A 19,759-nucleotide genomic window follows, 5' to 3' on the forward strand; every position below is an offset into this window, starting at 1 on the left:
AAAAGAATAAAGACCAACTGAAACCCAAGTAAGTCTAACTGAAGCATAAAAACCCACTGAAAAACAAAAAGACTAACTGAAAACAAAATGAAGACTACCTGAAAAAAAATTGGAACCACCTGAAAAAAAATGAAGACTACCTGAAAAAAAATTGGAACCACCTGAAAGTCGTCCGACCAAGATTATGGTCGAACGAGTCCGACACAATACGTTCTCCAAAAAAAATCATCCCAACTAGTATGCAACCGCGCGCAAGAAATACTTCTACATGTTATAAAAGCACCATTACTCACAATCTTTAAAAAAAATCATCCCACTCTTTTTTTAACTTTCTCTCCAAAAAAAAATCTCACAATCTTTTTCCACTTATCTTTTTAATAATGAAAAAAAAAATTCATCCCAACTAGTATGCAACCGAGTGACTGATGGCCATATCGGTATTGACTTCTTTCCTCGATTCAAATATTTAAATCTACAGTATGAAAATATTTAATACTTCTATGCTAATACTATTCTAACTCTTCTCTTTATTTTTTTAATAAAGTTAAGTATTTTTTTGGTAGAGTTTGAGAAAGTTCAAGGAAGAAAGTTTCAGACAAAAACTACGTAATGTGTGGGGGGATGTAACCAAGATTGACGTGATCAACCACCTGTTTAAAATATTGGCTTAAATTGTGGTTGAAGTTCATGAACTCAAGAAAAAATGGCACACACATTCTTAAACCCTGCGCAAAAAAAATGTGTAAAGGCAAAACCCGGCCGTGCGAAAAACTATGAAGTAGCAGAAGAAAGGCTAAAATCCAGATTCCACGAACAATAAAGGTGCGTTAAAAGGTCAATAACTTATGAGCAGTTCAAGAAAAATACAAATTAAATCTATTCTTGTTGTCCTTTTCTCATTACAATTATACCACGGTCCACAAACTACTACTCTTTTGTTTAATTCCTGCTAGTAGATGTGCATACATTCATACGGAGTGTTAATTTATGTGATTAACAACATGGTTCATGAATCCATAATGAAATCATGGACTTGATTAGTTCTATGTGGACCTGCATAGTACGTACATGATTTGTTTACGCAAGCTTACAAGATTATGAAATTGTGTATTTGTGTCACATTCACATCATATATCAAGCATATCTAGCTAAAATCTTTAGCTAATTAAATACTCCATCTGATCCATATTATAAGAATCTTCATCAACCGACCAACTGATCGATGTTAAGAAGTCATATGACAATAAGAGGAGCAAAAGATGCAGGATAGACAGACAACAAAATAATTAAATCAAAGTGATTTGCACGTGGTTTATGTATGTGCGTGCGATCAGTGGCGGATTTACTTAGGGTCACGTGACCAACTAATATTTTTGAAAAAAAAAAAAAAAATTTTTTTTTTTCATTTGCAGCGCTTCACACGCGAAAGCAGAGAGCAAACCCAGAAACCCTTCCTTTCTCTCTTTCTCCTTCGCGAACAAAAAACCCTAAGTAGGAGAAGTGTAGCAGCGCCGCAGCCGGCGGTGAATTTGCCGGTGAGTTTGCTGACAGCCCGACCCCCGACGCACTTCAGTCTTCAGTATATACGTATGTACAGTAGCAGCGCCGTGTAGACGTCTAAGAGACGAAGACTGATTTTCCGATTTTCCGATTTTCCGGTAGACTAATTCGCAAAAGAATCTGATTTTCCGCCTTTCCGGTATGTTATTTGCTTGATTTTGTTTTATTTTGTTAGCATTTCGATTTTGTTGTTTTGATTTTGTTAGGGTTTTTTTTTATCACAAAAGAATCTGATTTGTGCTTTGATTTGCGAATTGCGACAGACAACAACACCAACAGAGTGCGGCAGGCCGGCTGCAAGGCGGGCGGCAGCAGGCGGCGGCAGCAGGCGGCAAACACTTCAGGTATTCTTCATTTCTTTTACGTTCTAATCAACTTTAATTGAATCATTCTTAAAAATTGTTGAATTGTTCTTCATGAATCATTGTTGGGTTGTAAGTACTATTTTTAGGTACTATTTTATTGTAATATGAACTATTCTTAGTCATAAATTGATTTTATTTGAATTAGTTTTCTTTAAATTCATGGATTATCCTATATGGATACGCGTATCCGAACCCGTATCCGTAGCCATTTTTGTGCAACCTAGTCGGTAGTGACCAACTATTCATAAATTCCTAGATCCGCCACTGCGTGCGATTGCACACTTTATAAACAAGCTAATAAACTACACGAGCTTAGGCTGAAGTACGTAAACTCGTTTAATGTATGGTCAAGATTGAGAATTTAATTTGTATAATTTACTTGTTAACTCGATACAAGCTACACACTAGCCAACTCATTTGCAAGTTTTAGATGTATGTGGGCCACTACAATACTAAAAAAGGGATTGATGGCCTTAACTTTAAGTTGATTTAGAGTAGAACATTAGGAGGCAATTTTTTGGTAACAGAAAGGAGATTTGCCAGCTTTTGTTATAAGATATCCTATGCTACACTGACGACTCGGATTCAAATTTTGCTTCGTACATAATTCTCTATAATATTACTTTTTTTCTTGTCATGGCAAAATACAACCTTTTTATTGTATTTTAAAATTCTAGATATCTAAAGATACTAATAGTCGAAGTTGTTGATGGTAAACGTGAAAAGTATAAGACCAAAAGTGCAACAAGTAAAAAAGAGAGAATTTTGTTATTATCTTTTACAAGAAAGATATTGTAGGCATAAAAAATTATTATGCCACATCATTTTTTTGTTTGATCCATTAAAGTCACATGTTGACTTTTATTAATAGATGATCATTAAATTTAATTAATCTAGGCCTATTACTAAATAAGACCTATTTTAATTAAGTCATCTATTATTGGGTCAAGGTCCCATTAAATGAAAGTTGGGCTAATATAAAATTTATGTCCATGAGTTTTAGGAGGCAGGATAGTTGGAAACTCTAGGTTCAACGAAACTCTATAATTAGAGAACTCATCCTCATTTGCCTAGGGAAACAGAAGACTTAAGAGAGAGAGAGAGAGAGAGAGAGTGAGAGTTGGTCCAGAGTTCAGATACTCTCTAAGTCTGCACATCCAAATCAAACATTCAACCTAGAAGAAGAACAACAAGCATCAAAGTCGTTCTTTTCTACACGACATACTTGAAGGAGATCAAACCCGAAGGCCCTCATTCAAGATCAAAGTCAAACCATTTTTAGAGATCGAATAAGTGGATACACATTAGAGATTGCACAAAAATATTTATATCAATAAAATTTATATTTCACGTCTTTTGATTTTGTATATTGCATATCATAAAATTTGTATTTACAAATTCTTGGCACGGTTAGTGGAACAATCTCTACCACTCATCTCTTTCTCAAAACACAAGTTCAAATATTTCCAAACAATGGCACCAAGAAGAACATCTCCATCCTTATGTGGAGAAGACTAATCAATTCCAGCGAAGATCCATGACTCTGGGTGATTTTATTGATGATATGATTTTTGGTTTTCATACTAGGGATACAAAAAAAGGCTGCTATCAGGATTAATGCTTCCAACTTGTGAGCAACATCTATACCTATCAAATTGCACAGTAAGCCAGGTGTTTTATCCACTTCAGAATCATCCATGACACCTCTTTTTTTTTGGAGCGAGTGAAGTTTGTGTGCTCAATTCAAACCTTTTCACACATGAGAAATCAGATGATGCTCTATTCAAAGGGTTCTCCCCAAACCCCCTCTTCCAACCATTCGACATGGGGCACAACGATGATTGTAGCAGTGGTTCCTCTCCTTCATCACATCCGTCGATTATGCATCTATTTGAAGCAATTCAGGCCTCACAACCCGAAGTTGTTACCGTCATGGTACATGAAGCCAAAACACTTGAAGAACAATTGGTCAAGATGAAAATCTCATCCAAAGGATGATGAAGGATGTAGAAGAGAAATATGCACAAATTGTTGCCTTGTAGAAAAGCTTGGAAAACGCCCTAGTGAAAGTGATTTGGATACCGACAATGATCGAAGCCGCGAATCCAAACATAGCTCAAAGGGTGAAAAGGCATAAGGTGATTCATTAACTATTCAAAGAATCCAGAATATGACAGCCAGTGCTGTCAAAATGCAATTGGTTGGAGATTATCATGGCAATCACGTTACATGAAAATGTATACCAAGAGGATCGACAAGATGAAAATGTCAAGTAGCTATCAACCTCCAACATTTCAATAATTTAATGGCAAGGATAACCCTAAGCAGCATATAACACATTTTTTGGAGACTTACAACAATGTTGGAACCACGAGAGATTTGTTGGTTAAGCAGTTTGTTCGTTCCCTTAAGAGATTCGTCTTCGACTGGTACACAAATCTTTCACCAGAATCCAATAATTTACTGGGATCAGATGAAGGAGGAATTCATGAATAGATTTTATAGTACACGCTGCACCGTAAGCGTGACGGAGTTCACCAAGACACAATAACGGAAGGACGAGTCTGTTGTTGATTACATCAAACCGATGGCGCACTCTGAATCTAGAGTGCAAGGATCGACTGTCAGAAACTTTCCCTATGGAGATGTGCATCTAAGTTATGAAGTGGGATCTCTTGTACATTTTGCAAGGCATAAAACTAAAATCTTTTTAGGAAGTGCACCGTGGGCCCATGATATGCAGAGTACAAGAAGGAAAATAAGGACTTTAAGAAAATTGACAAGCCTTTCAAGAGTTCTTCAAAGGAGTTATTTGCAGTCACCACGACGTATGCTCCTGTGAAGATTTATCCAAATCTAAAGAATGAACAAAAGAAATTAAAGGGTCATTCACCAAGAATGGTAAGAAAGATAGGCTCACACTAAAAGAATTGCAGGCTGAGAAGTATCCATTCCCAGGTTCTGACTTAGCAGAAATGTTAGAGGATTTGCTCGAGAAGAAAATCATAGAATTGTCTGAGTCCAAGTGACCAGAAGAGGTAGGGAGAACATCTGACCCGAACTATTATCGTTATCACCGTTTAGTAAGCCATCCTATTGATAAGTGCATTACGCTGAAGAAGAACATCATGCAACTTGTCGATGACAGGAATATTGTTCTAGATCTTGATGATATGACATAATCATATCATACTTTAGTTACTTTGGAGGCCTCCCCATACAACGACTGAAGGAAGTAAAACTCATTCAGTTCGAAAGCGTGGAGCCATTCATGGTGAAAAGTGGTGGATTTGTCATGCACATTACATCATGAGTATTCTGATTCAGTTCCCATACCTCATGATGAGAAGAAGAGGAAGGTTGAACTTTAGTTACAAGAAGAAGCCAAAAAAAGAAGGTGATGCCAAAGTCACAACCTCCCCGACAGAGGAAAAGACAATAAAAAGGAAACAACTAGACGCTCTAAGGAGAAAAAGCGTGAATGCCCATCACCTTAGACGAATTCTTTCCTCAAGAATACTTCGACGAAGTTTCAGTCAATATGGTGAACTATGATTTGGTGGAAGGAGAAAAGGAGCAAGGTAAACTCGATCATCTTTCCAAAGAATGTCTCAATCATGTGTAGGACCCAGTTAGAGACACCAAAATACTTGCATTGCTAGAAACAGTCCCATCCCGCATGGGATGGAGACAAGCTCTTTCTCTTGCATGAGAAATGCGATTTGCTCTTGCATTCAAGGAGGATGTTCGTTCGAAGAAACCTGTAGTGCCAAGAGCTCATGTAGATCACTGAAAAAAAAAAGATGATAAGGTCTCTTTGAAAAAGGACGAAGCCAGGTCTAGCGCAACAACACTGGTGCTACGATTTATTCCCATGTTCAGGCGTAAGAAAGGTCAATCTCCTTTTGCACAATGTAGGGATGAGGAAAGCAAAATAAAATCTATTTTACCAAGCTATTGCTGAAAGAATGACTTTACTAATGTAAAAGATAAATGACTCAAAAATAAGCAAGACACCACTTCCAGGGTTCGAGAAGTCATTAGTAATGCCAAGTTCCGGAAGAGAAGACTTCCACCCAATTGCTTATAAGCTTATGGAGAACTTTGGATATGATTTTTCTATTTTAGAGCCTAAAAAAGGTCATAAAAGATAAAACTCATGGCTTCAACAACAAGACTCGGCAAAACCTCCAGCAGCAAGGACAACGCGTTCATGTGAAGAAAGTTGGCCTGGGATTGGGATTGACGGAATCTAAGCCAGTTAGAATAACGCACGACAAAAGCCAATTCACACAACATAATACATTGCAGTTGAGGAGTTGTAGGAAAGTGAAGGAGAAATACTTTACCAGTCAAGACGGAATCTGTTTTTGACAGGATCAAGCTAGCGTGCTTCGACTCAACCACGAGCCTTGGTGTTTGACAAGCTAAAAGACCGAGAAAATCATCCGACATTAAGTCAGGTCTTTCAACAATTAAGTGGTTGATACAAAGAAGCAACACCATGTTCATAAAAAAGGAGTGTCTTTAACAGTTGGGAAAAGACAAACAGTGCGAGAAAATTGTCTTATATTCAAATTGCAAAAGGAAAACTTAATCCCAAAGCACAATGGCGAAGATAGGATGCAATAAATGTGGAAGATAAATTCAAATTGGAGAAGAGGTCAGAAGTGTCATACCATCTCGTATGAAGGTTTCTCAACTTTAGAAGTAAAGGTGGGCACATCCCTTAGTATGCGAGGCCATATGTAGTTCTCACAAATTAAAACCCTTCTATTGTCTATAATGAATGGTTAGATGAAGAAATGTTTGCGTCCGGCAATCATGTCACGGTTCGTGAAGCCGAGAGTCAGGATGAAGAAGTAAAAATGGTAGAAGCTCCGAAAACACTTGAAGATGGAGGTAAGTCTATAGTAGATGAACTGAAATAGTTGAGTCTTGGTACTCTAGTTGAGTCACGCACGACCAATTTTTGTCAGTGCATTGCTCAACCCCGATGAAGAAAAGGCACATCTTGAGCTACTCATGGAGTATAAAGATGTCTTCGCATGGAGCTATAGCGAGATTCCCGAGTTAGATCCAAGAGTGGCACTACACCGTTTAACCATCAAGAAAGGGGTTTCATAAAAAAAAATAGCCTCAATGATGCTTCCGACTTGAGTTCCACCCAAAATTAAAAATAAATTTCATAAGCTCATTGATGTAAGTTTCATTCCTGAAGTGAAATAACCTACATGGATTGCATATAATGTACTCCTTTGTCATTTTGCAGTTGCTTATCATTTTTTTAGTTTTAGTTTTTGATTTATGTATTTACTTGATTACCCTTTTACTTATGCCTACATTTCTTGTATTGGTGTAGATAGATGGATGAACTGCTTGATACGATTAAAGATCCCTTTTCTCTTTCATGCTTTATTTGGGTGTCGGATGCCTTGCTCCTCTGATAGTACTTTGGCGAAGCTCATACGCATAAATGTAAAGTGAATGCGGAAGAATTTGAAGATAAGGTGGATATCGACTAGGATGTTTGCTATTGGATTTGAACCAACAACTCCCGCCGTGTGAAGACAATACTCTAACCGTTGAGTTAAGTAGGCCTTTTATCATTCCAAAGAGGACTAAATAAAACCTTCACATAGATTGATTGTAATGTTTCTAAAATTTGGTTTCTGAATCGTTTATGTAGTTTGGCATTTTCTTAATTTACCCTTTTTGTGAAAGATATTGATTGAAACTTTGGGCGTTCTTGAATCAAGGATATTATAATGTAAATTATTTATTTTAGTGAACGAATATTTGGTTTAATATGCTACTATGTACTCCTAGTTTTTTTGATAAAAAATCGAGAATATATGTAAATTTTCAAGAAAAAAAGAGGCCAATGTAAATATATAATTGTGTTGAACAAAGAGACCACTTCACAAAGATAAGTGGCTTTTTTAATGAAATCAAAGCCACTTATTTGCCTAAGTGGTTTCCTCGTAGAATCAATGATACCACCTAATTTAAATAAGTGGTTTTTTTTCTTCTTTCCTAGTTTCTCCAATGGACACACCTAAGTGACCATTTATATTATGTAGTGGTTTTTTTTTCTTTTATTTAAAAGATCACCTTTAAAAAGTTGTCTCTTATTCAAGGAGACCATTGAGCTAGAGGAGATATTTAGGGGGTCTCTTTATGTGTTTTTGTAGTAGTGGATCTTGTTGTCGATTCAAAGAACAGAGGTGATCATTTTCTTCACTTGCATGATGTCGTTGAGAAATTGTGTAGGTATCAGTTGGAGATGAACCCTATGAAATGTGTATTTGGAGTCACCTCTGTAAAGTTCTTGGTATTTGTTGTGAGACATAGAGGAATTGAAATCGACTAATCCAAGATCATGGTGATCCAAGACATGCCACCTCCAAAAGATCTCAAAGAATTGTGTGGACTCCAACGAAGACTAGCCTACATTCAACTCTTCATATCAGACCTAGTTGGGCGATGCCATGCCTTTAGTCATCTCATGAAGAAAGGTTCTCCATTCGAGTGGGACGAGTCATGTCACAAGGCCTTCACAAGTATCAAAAAATACTTATCTATACCTTCTGTCTTGGGGGCACCTATTCTAGTAAAGCCTCTCATTATCTACATCGCAGCCCAAGAAAGATCATTGAGGGCATTATGTGACAAGAAAATAATGAAGGTAAAGAGAAAGCTTTATACTACCTTAATTAGTCGAACACTAGTGCGGGTGATTTTCAAAGCAGATCCCATCAAGACATCTTACGAAGACCAGTTTTGTCCGAACGAATCGCGAAGTGGGCAATTCTCATAAATTAACATGACATTGTATAAGTCTCTCATAAGGCAATTAAGACAAGCTTTGGTAAATTTCTTAGCCGACCATCCAACCCCGTCGGATTGGGAACTCCCAGACGAGTAACCTGAAGAAGAAGTCTTTTATATCGACATTTTTTGCCACCATGGGTAATGTACTTCGATAGAGCTGCACAATAAGATGGTGTCGGGGTAGGTGTAATTCTTATTTCACCTGAAAAACATATCCTCACGTACTTCTTTGTTCTCACCTAGTTATGTTCCAATAATGTCGCTAACTACCAGATGCTTATTTTTGGGCTTCATATGGGTAAGGGATGTGTATGGAGATTTTAAATTGGTGATACATCAACTGCTTAATGATTATGACGTCAAGAAAGAGGATTTGATACCTTTTACCACATACATGCTTCACAGTTGTTGGAGACATTTAACAACATATGTAGGCGTGGATTTTTATTCCTTTAAGCCTACACGGGTTGTGAGCGCGTTTATTAGACTTGACTACCCAACTATAAAGGTTTTCTGTATTGAAAACATTTTGAAGTAGCCAACAATTCTTTAAAGAAAGAATCATAAACCTAATTAGATTTCAGAAAATCATAGGGACAAATTAGGGACTTATCCAATGTAGATTTCCCCGTCTAGACTCCATAGATGGTCAAAATGAACCAAAGATTGAGTTCGGGGGTGAGGGCACAACACAGTCAGGAACCATGTTGCGCATTGTTAGCCTCTACTAAATATCGATAAATGTCAATTTTTATGCAATAGAATAACCAAATAATATTTTAAGCACCCTAAAAATAATTAGTCTAGATTGGTTCATGAAACACATAAAAAGACTATTTTTTGGTGATATGTTATTATGCAATCAAATTACAGGCAACCTAGCAGGTTGTCCAAATTAATCTGATTTATATTAGAACAATTCTTTAGCTCTTGATTAACAAAAATAACATGTTAGTGACAAAATAAATAAAGCAGGACAATCATATAATATGCATAGAACAATCAGGCAAGCTTATAATAATATGTATGAAAAAATAAAAAGGAAATAAAGGGTTTAGAATATACAATAGAACGATTTTATATTAAAGATCTACATCATGAAAGAAAACTGTTAGTAACTTCAATATAAATAAAATTGTTCATTTAAGGACCCTTAGGATGACCGTGGATTCGGTCTGCGAGATTAAAAGCCTTCGAGTTTGAAAGCCTTCGAGTTGAGTAACTGTGAAGCTTGAAAATCTGAATGTCTGAAAGTATGTAGATTTGATGTGTTTGTATTTGAAAGTATGAGTTTTTGTAGGGAGGTTTTGTAATTCATACTAGAGGTTCCTAAGATATTTGTCGAGTTCGAAGTGTGTTAATATGTAAAAATCATTTTTCAATATGTACGGAAATCAGGCCTATTTATAGGATAAACGACACTGCACCTCATGCGCTAGCTGCATCTGGCGCATGCTGAAGTGTTAAGCGTATGACACGACTTTCCTAGTAAAAAGCGTAAATGTGGCACGCGTATTGAAAAAGATAAGAAAGAAACTTCGTGTCTCACGCAGAGAACTGCACTTGACGCAAGACTTTGTATGAGTCGTCAGAAATTTACGTGTCAGGTGCAGATTAGTGCACATGGCATAGGTGGACAAAGTTCCGCTTGACGCATAGACGTGCCCCAGGCACAAGGTCCAGCGCTAGGCGCACCAACTTGGCTCATGACGTGCCTTTGTCAGCTTTATTAGAACGCACTTTAAAAGATTCACTTTATCCTTTAATTACGAAATCATATTTTACGGGATAAAATCCGATTTTAACTATAAAAAATATCTTTTCAAAATATTAATTTAATTTAATTAATTATTATTAACTAATTAATTGGGCTTTTAAAAAAAATTGGGATTAAAATACAATTAATTATCATGAATAATTACTTGGGCTTTAAAATTTAACTTTAACATTTTTCGAAATGGTTTTGAATGGCTTTTCAGACTGCTCTGCCTTGGGTTGGAACAATTAAGACCATGATATGTTTCATCATCGGATCATTAAATGGGGAGACATGATTATTTGTCTACAAAAGCGCCCACTTTGACTGAGGTTCAAGAAACCAAAAGTAAAAGTATACGATGTCGGGAGAAAGAATGATTCTAAACGTTTTGCAGTTTAAAACTGATGTATATACGCCGGTCTCCGCAAAACAAAGTTAGTATGCAGGACAATAACTACAAGCAATATGCAGAAGAAGATGTTAGGAAATAGGTGCAAACAACTCATAGAAAGCACATAATGATGCAAAGATGCAAACTAAGACTCTCTAAGGTTGCATAAGACGCTATGCAAGGATTAAGGTTATGCAAAGCTAAGGGATGACATGTCATGCAAGGTTAGGGTTATGCAAGACTAGGATGCAAGATCAGGATTTTGCAAGGCTAGAAGATGTGTAGAATGACCAGAAATATATAGAATGATTTTCGAAAATCGTTTTTAGTAAATAATCGAGGTTCGTAAACAAGGTTCGTGGATTACAAATTTTCGGGATTTTGATTTGGAGGCTCCACCATATATAGGAAGCCCCCACTTTAAGGTGAGCCTTGTCTTGAATTTTGCATCTACTTGATCTGATATTGTGATATAGTTGATCTGTCTTGAACGTTAAAAGTTATCAGGGTGCTACTAGCAATAGCTGCACATCAGGAGGATGAACTTGAGCAACTAGATGCGAAAACAACTTTCCTACATGGGGAGTTGGGAGAGGAGATTTATATGACCCAACCATATGGGTTCCAAGTTCCTAAAAAGAAGACTATGTTTGCAGGTTGAAGAGGTCCTTGTATGGACTAAAGTAGTCTCCTAGGCAGTGGTATAAACGGTTTGGCAGATATATGATCGAGTTAGGCTACAACAGGAGTTTGTATGACTGTTGTGTGTATCACAACAAGCTGAATGATGGATCATTGATTTATCTGGTCATGTATGTAGATGATATGCTCATAGCTGCAAGACCAAGTCTGATATTCAGTAGTTGAAGGGTCTTCTCAATGCTGAGTTTGAAATGAAGGATTTGGGTGTTGCGAAGAAGATTTTGGGGATGGAGATCTATAGGGAAAGAGGTCAGAGGAAGCTTTTCTTGTCACATAAAGGCTATATTCAGATGATTTGGTCAAGGCTTGGCATGACAACAGCTAAGCCTATAGATACTCCAAGTGTGTCTAATAATCTTTTGGCTATTGCTTTTGCACCCAAGACTGCTGAGGAGAAGGAGTACATGAGTTGGGTTCCTTATGCTAGTGTAGTACGGAGCTTGATGTATGTTATGGTTTGCACTAGGCCGGATCTTGCACATGCAGTTAGTGTCGTTAGTAGGTTCATGGGTGACCCAGCTAAGGAGCACTGACAGACAGTCAAGAGGAAGGAGCACTGACAGACAGTCAAGAGGATTTTTTGTTACCTTAGAGATACATCTGATATTGATCTTATTTATGGGAATGATACTCAGTGTTTAGTCACTGTTTATTCTGATTCAGATTATGCTGGAGATGTTGACGGTAGGAGGTCAATGACGGGTTATGTATTTACTCTTGGTGGTTTTATTGTTAGTTGGAAGGCAACTTTGTAGGCTACAGTTACTTTGTCTACTACTGAAGCAAAGTACATGGCGTTGACAATAGCTGCTAAAGAGGGGATATGGTTAAAAGGGCTAGTCAGTGATCTTGGTTTACATCACGATCAGCCTATTGTGTATTGTGACAGTATGATCGCAATATGCTTAGCCAAAGATCAAGTCAATCATGAGAGGACTAAGCATATTGATGTGAGATATCATTTTCTAAGAAGTGAGACAAAATTAAGGTGAATAAGGTAGGAACTGATGAAAATCCTGTTGATATGTTCACCAAGCTGGCTCCACAAAGTAAGTTTCAACATTGTTTGAACTTACTTAACGTTCGTGATTGTTAGTTGCCCTTGTGGGGGTAATTCGGGGGTCCTTAGGAACTAATATGGTCTGGTTGTCTTGTGAGACAAATCTGTTTATAGGGAGATTTTGCGCGTTGTGATCAATGCATCTGCTTTCTGATTTATTGTGAGAGGTGTTGTATAATATGAGCACTATAAGAGGGGGGGTGAATTATAGTGAGAGAATAAGCACTACTTTTTGCGGAATTAAAAGTAAACTTGGGAACAAACAATGGGAACACGAGAGATTTTACGAGGAAAAACTTCCTAGGCCTAGTAGGAAGAAACAACCTCGACCACAAGGGATTTTAAACAACTTTCCACTATAATAGGCCAAAACAACTCTGATTACAACCTATTACTTTTCTCTCGATTCTCAACTTAAGTCACTCAACTCAAGTTCCCAACGACAGTTCCCAACAACTGACGTTTTCTCTCAAACTTCACTCGAAGTTCCTTTCTCTTTCTCTTTCTCTTTCTCTTGCTTCACTCAAAGCTTTCTCACACTTACAAGAGTTCACTCAAACCCTTTTTCTCAAAAATACACTTTGTAAAACAATGGAAGAGTAATAAAACTCGATTAATGTAAGTATGAATTCTCTTAAGGAAAGGCACTGACACTTTAGATAACTTAAGACAAATTAACTAAGTCAGACACAATTTTCTCAAATGGAATTAGGCGCCTATTTATAGACTATTAAGACAAGACATGATTTCCACTAACTTAGACCATTATCACATGTTCTCCATGATTTCAATTAATTAATTAAATTAAATTTTTATTCAAGTCATGTACATCATCCACTAATCCATTACTTCATTCATAGAAGCAGTAACAAATACGTGGTTTTGCAAACTTGGAGAATAATTAATCTTATTTAATTTAATTAAATACTTGAGGATAATTAACTTAGCCACTAAATCCACTAACTCCATAAACATGTAGCAGTAAACTTTTAGGCGTGTAAGCTAGAATTTAGGAAATAAATAAATAAAAATCCTTTAGCTAGTTTTTAGGAAAAATATCTTTTTCAAAATCTTTTATAAAAACCGGAAAACATTTTTTGTATTTCAAAAATCCGAAACATTTTGAAAACCGGAAATAATATATTTTCGAAAACTAAATAAAAGATAAAATATATATTTTAAAAAGATAAGATTTGAAAATCAGTTATTTTAAAATCAGAAAATCTATTTAAAATCTTTTCCTAACAAACTTAAACTAACTTCCTAAAATTATGGATCTTAGTCAAATATCCCTAAAAACTCTAACAACTATATTGGGCACACAATTATCTTAGGCGCACAATATTAGTCACTTAGAGTTCCTAAATTAGTTTTAAAGTCTTGTTCCCTAATTATTAAGTCTTGTTCCTAAGCCTTGTTCCTATAGTGCCAGGTCTGTTCCTTTCATGGGAACAGAACCAAGTTCCTTTGAGAATTCACCACGAACTTAATAAAGCTATTACTCAACCTTAACAAGAAGATTAATAAATACCCTAATGTATTCTAATCTTCATTCCATGCTTGATTCTTCATTTCTCGAACATCTTTACTTCGATCTTGATTAATTCTCCGCTTTAATCTTCAATCAAGTATTCTCTTAGCTCGAGCATGAATTACCTTGCAATCAACATAAATAAAATATACTATGTCTTTTGTGGTTAGGTTATCTTCAAAACTCAAGGGTCAACAAGAGGATTCAAGTCAAGGTGGATATTTGTGAAAATATGCCTTGAATATGTTATAATCAGGCTATCTACAAAATGGCAACTCGCAGTGAGCGTCTCGACTCGCGCCCAAAACGCCGAGAGTTGACCGTGAGTCGCGTCAAGCTCTGCGACTCGCCACGAGTCACACTTTGTGCAAAATTCTTCGACACGTATTTGTTAGTGTTATTAGCCGAGTTAAATTCCTATTTAACCTAATATCATTTATTTAACGATGTTAGCATATAAAACATTTAACGATGTTAGCATATATAACATCTGTGACTCTGTTATTTCTCACACATCAATAAAATATTCTCTCTCTATCCGTGGACGTAGCCATATTGGTAAACCACGTAAATCTGTTGTCTGTTTTATTGCTTTTACATTCAATTATTTGTTTCTTTCTCACATCTGTTATAATATCTAAGTTCTAACATTTTTGTCAAATGGACAATTGCAGATGTTCGCCAGACAGCACGATGGTGTATAATCACTAATATGTCTAAGGGACCACCGGACCACGTTCAAGAGGCTCATGACTTGGCCCAAATAGTACAGGCAGCACCGACTTCCTATTTCTACCGTTTATTTGCTTTCCTTTTATTGTAAACTTCTACGATGTCAACAAAAAGAGAAAAAAGAAAACATACAAAAAAAAAAGAAAAAACAAAACATACGGATACAATTGCGCATCATGTAGCAAATGAAATTTGAGGACAATCGGGGAAGAGTCGAAGTCATAGACAAATTCATGAGATGCTTTTCTAAATCATTGATTTCGCGTCATTTGGGAAAGCTATTTTAGACTTATTGTATGAAAAATTCACTCAGCTCACATTTGAGAATATAGCTATATGAAGAACCTGCCGAACTCTACAACATGATCATGTTGCTAAGAAAATTCAGAGCTTTGTTTCTAAGAATTAGAAAGACATCTGCATCCTCAATAGTCAATAGCAAGAACAAACAACAGACGCCAATAATGCTCATGTATGACTACATAACAAGGAAAATCTTAAAATGTAATGAAATCTGCATCGCAAAATTTCAGGTGGCTAAAATGACTTAAATAATAAGTTAAAAATTTTACCTTTTCACAATCAGGTGACTGAAATTTTGAAAAATCTTTCCAAAATTTTGACAACAACTAATTTGGTTAAAAAAATTTATCAACTTAATCAACTAATTTTGCCAAAAAGTTAAGCTAATCAGTTACCTTATCAGATTCAACACCTTATCAATTTTGGCTTTATCTTATTAGTTTCAGTTAACTTATCAGTTTCAATTTATTTTCAGCTAGTAATGTCAAACAGAACCTTAATCGCATTCGTGTCGACTTATTAATCTAATCGTGCGTCTCACATTAGTTAACCGGTAGTAACCAGTTTTGATGTTGAAACAGAAGAAGTATTACTGTATTACTTCCTCCGTATTTTTATTCTTGCTAGTTGCTACATAGAGAAAATGGGGGGTTTTTAAGAAAGATAGAGAGAGAAAAAATAGGGGACCACCACTTTTTGAATAAAAAACCATTTATTAAGGAAAAAGTATGAGTATTTTAAAAGAGAAGGTGGGGGATCACCAACTTTTTAAAAGTATTTTAAGATTTTTATGGTGAGAAGAAATCCATTTATGGTATGTAACATCATAAAAAACGGAGGAAGGATATAGGAGCAATAAATATTCACTAGTTCGAATTAGCAACTAACAAAGATATTCAACAAGACAACAGTTTCAAAGTATATCAACTTATTATTCCATCATTGATACGTTGCTTCTTACCAATACACTTCAACTCACAAACTAGACGGTTTAGACACGAGTACATAATCAACGATGAATAAAACATTACACAAATATATTCATACTTTTAAGTTTTAAGCAGAGATATCAATAGACTTGAGCTGAGGCTTCTTCTCCTCCATCTTAGGAACAGTAACAGTTAAAACCCCGTTGTCCATACTCGCCTTAATCTCATCCATCTTTGCATTTTCAGGCAGCCTAAACCTTCTCAAGAACTTTCCAGAACTCCGCTCAACACGATGCCACTTGTCATTCTTCTCCTCTTGTTCCCTGCTTCTCTCTCCGCTGACCTGGAGCACTTTGCCGTCTTCCACCTCTACTTTGACTTCCTCCTTCTTTAACCCGGGTACATCCGCTTTGAATACATGGGCCTCCGGAGTCTCTTTCCAGTCCATTCGAGCATTCACAAATGCTGCGGTTTCGTGACCAGAGGATAGAGATTGAGAGGTTTCGTTGAAGGGGAAACCCTGAAATGGGTCCCACAAATCAAGGGAGAATGGATCGAAGATGTTACTTCGTCGGTTTTCGAACAATCTTGGAATCAGCGACATTGTTGAATTATTTTGATTGTTTTTGTTGTGTGTTTTTGTTTGCTTGAGTGTTGATGTTTTTATCTTGCTTTCTATGAGAATGAAAGATGGGGGAATTTGGTATTTATAGATGAAACTGAAAAGTATGGTGAAAGTTTCAGAAGTCTGGATTATTCTCTGAGAATTTCTCTTCTACTTCTTGAATAGCCGAGAAGGAAACAGAGAGATTAGAAGATTACAGGAATTTCAAGAATGGTCTTGTATATTCTAGAAAGTCCGTATCGTGAAGGGTTGGAGATTTAACAGAAATACAAGTTTGGCTTCTTCTCTGGGCTACGCATGCACTTCTCTTATTGGGCTTTCCAATGACTATACTAACGTTTTGTTCAAACTGCTTTTTTGGGTTCTTATAATCAAAATCTTAAGTTTGTTCAAGCTTAAGGTTTCATCAAGACTCCAAATTCAAATGAGCACTTAGACTCTGTTTGGGGAAGCATTTCAGGTGACTTAAATGATAAGATGCTACAATTTTAAGTCACCTTATATGATTAGTGATGTTTGGTGGAGGAACTTAAATAAAATTTAAGTCCAAAATTTGACTGAAATTGAGTTGGAGTAAATTATAGCTTCTGAGATAAGGTGCTGAAATTTTTTTATAATTATTATTTTCTTTTTATCTTTTTAAGCCTAAAAAGATAGTTTCTTTTTATGTTTTTAAGTTTAAAAAGATATTTCAGCTACATTCATAAATAATATTACCAAACAGGTTATGTAATTAGCTAGCTTAACAGTTTGAGCACCTTAACAGTTTCAACTGCTACCTAATCAGTTTCAGCCACCTTATCAGTTTTAGCTTCATTTCAGTCAGTTTTGTCAAACATAGCCTTAATTTAAATTATGGTAAAGATAATTAGGAAAGTCAACTCTTAATATTGTATGTAATTGAGGATGATATTGAACATGCTTGTTTTCACCAAAATATCTACGAACAATGTTCATTGATGTCTCATGGTTGAGCTTTTATTAAGAGCATGTTTGGTTCAAAGTAAGAACTGAAAAGGAAATGGAATTAAAAAGGAGAGCAGAATGATAACAAAATTATTATTTTTATTGGGTGTTTGGTTCAATTTTAATGAAAATAGAAATGCAAGTAGAAAATCGTTACCCCCAACAAATGGATTCTATTACTTCAGAGGAAAGGAAATTAACAAATTAGGAAAATGGATCGAATAGAGGCTGCACAAAACAAGAAGGAACGGATGAGGTATTTGATTCAATTTCTTAAAATCCAAAAATATTGAACCAAACATGCTTTAAAAGGAGTTACATGGCTACTTATAATAAGTAACACAAAGACAATTCAAAAGTTAATTGGATTACAAATGTTTGTAAGACCGTACTCTTAACTTGTTTGAATGGTTCCTTATTGATGAATGCACATCTTAAATATTAATACTTATTAGAATACTAATTGAGACGAATCAAGTAATACTCTACGTAATTATTATTTTTCACTGTATATGTGAAAAACTTAGAAGATCCTATATAATTTTATATAGTGCCAAAATTACAAGTAGGAACATCAATAAGGAATGAAATGAGTACATATTTTGTAATGTTATTTCATTTTTTTTAGTTCAATGTTTTAAAATTTATGATTCATTGGTATAGCTAGATTTATAATGGTATGATTTAAATTAGATAGAGAAATATCATCTTGATGAAGCAGAATATTCAAAAGGTATATCTATATAAATCTCCCAAGTGTTTTACCAATATATTTTTTTTCAACCCATAACAAAAAGCCGAAACCTTATAGTGTATGTTGGTTACGATTTCCCATTTCTATTCTTAAAACACAATTTTAAATTAAAAATTAGTTTTATTTTTTGCACTACAAAATAAATTTATCATATTAGAATATGTTTGTCATCAAATTTATATGTTTTGGTAGTATTACGTGTGCTTTATTTTTATTATACGTTCTTACTCATTAGTAGGGGTGTGCACAAACCGGTCCGGATCAGAATTTTGTCCACTGGTCCACCGGACCAGAATATTATGATCCCGGTCCACCGGTACAGTCCGGAGTGGTTGGACCGGAATCTTTATTGTTTTAGTTAAAAAAAGTTTATAAGTTAAAAAACAATTAAAAGGTAGAAAGTTAGAAATTAAACTTAAAAATCTACTATTTATTCTTTTAGGATTATTATTATTAAAATTATTAATTTTTAATATATATAATTTATAAATATATTTAAATGAAATAAAAAAATATTTTTTTTTGGAAAAAAAAATTCCGATCCTAGGAAATGTCGGATTTTGGTCCACCGGTGTAATTCCCATTAATTTTATGGATTTTATAAATATATTTTAGCATTTATATATTTATATTCAAACATAATTTAGTTTCAAAGGATTAAATTATTTAAGAAGGTTGACTTTTTTGAAAGTCGAAAAAAATTATTTTAAAGATTTAAGGAAGTTAAAAATATTTTATTTAGGAATGCTTTGAAAAATGTTTGAAATACTCATTTAATTTTGAAAATAAGGCTAAATGGGTTTGAGGAACCCAAAATTCTAAGTAGATTAAGAAAAGGATTTATATTAATGTTAGGAGTTCTAATTCATTTTTTCTATTCATCATTAAACTCTATTTGAACTCAATCTCCTTTTCCTAAGCCCAAAAGGAAAAAAAAACTTTTTATAAATACCTTAATACCCAATTATTTTACCATATAAGATTTATTTTTCTCTCTCCTCAGACAAGCAGCCCCCCCCCCCTTTCTTTTCCTCTTCCACGCGATTTTCTTTTTCTCTCTCTCAAGTTTCTTTCTTCTTCTTCAAGTAACGTTTCTTCTTCGACAAGAAATGCCACCACACCTTCAAAATCATAAATCTTTTAATTTGTGCGCCATTCCTACTGTGCGCTTCCTTATTTTTGGCGCCTTCCTTGTTCTTCTTGGTTCCATGAATTGTTGGTTAATTTCTTTTCTTCTTCCTCAAGTTT

General features: G+C 35.2%; 1 protein-coding gene and 1 long non-coding RNA gene across 2 annotated transcripts; one reads left to right on the forward strand and one right to left on the reverse strand.

Annotated features, from left to right (window-relative positions):
- Positions 1-511: 511 nt before the first annotated feature.
- LOC125498959 (uncharacterized) lies at positions 512-7,662 on the forward strand. The gene is made up of 4 exons (XR_007275591.2): positions 512-822; positions 1,413-1,699; positions 1,824-1,904; positions 7,288-7,662. It is a non-coding gene; the product is annotated as an uncharacterized LOC125498959 (long non-coding RNA).
- An 8,486-nt stretch (positions 7,663-16,148) lies between these two features.
- Positions 16,149-17,033, reverse strand: LOC104895886 (17.8 kDa class I heat shock protein). The gene has a single exon (XM_010682529.4). It carries the CDS (start codon positions 16,768-16,770, stop codon positions 16,294-16,296), a length of 477 nt encoding a protein of 158 aa, XP_010680831.1. The 5' UTR covers positions 16,771-17,033; the 3' UTR covers positions 16,149-16,293.
- Positions 17,034-19,759: the final 2,726 nt, after the last annotated feature.

Source organism: Beta vulgaris, chromosome 6, assembly GCF_026745355.1.
Source record: "Beta vulgaris subsp. vulgaris cultivar EL10 chromosome 6, EL10.2, whole genome shotgun sequence".
Lineage (NCBI taxonomy): Eukaryota > Viridiplantae > Streptophyta > Magnoliopsida > Caryophyllales > Amaranthaceae > Beta > Beta vulgaris.

Coding starts and splice junctions, on each gene's coding strand:
- LOC104895886 (XM_010682529.4), bottom strand. CDS start 16,770: ATGTCGCTGATTCCAAGATTGTTCGAAAACCGACGAAGTAACATCTTC.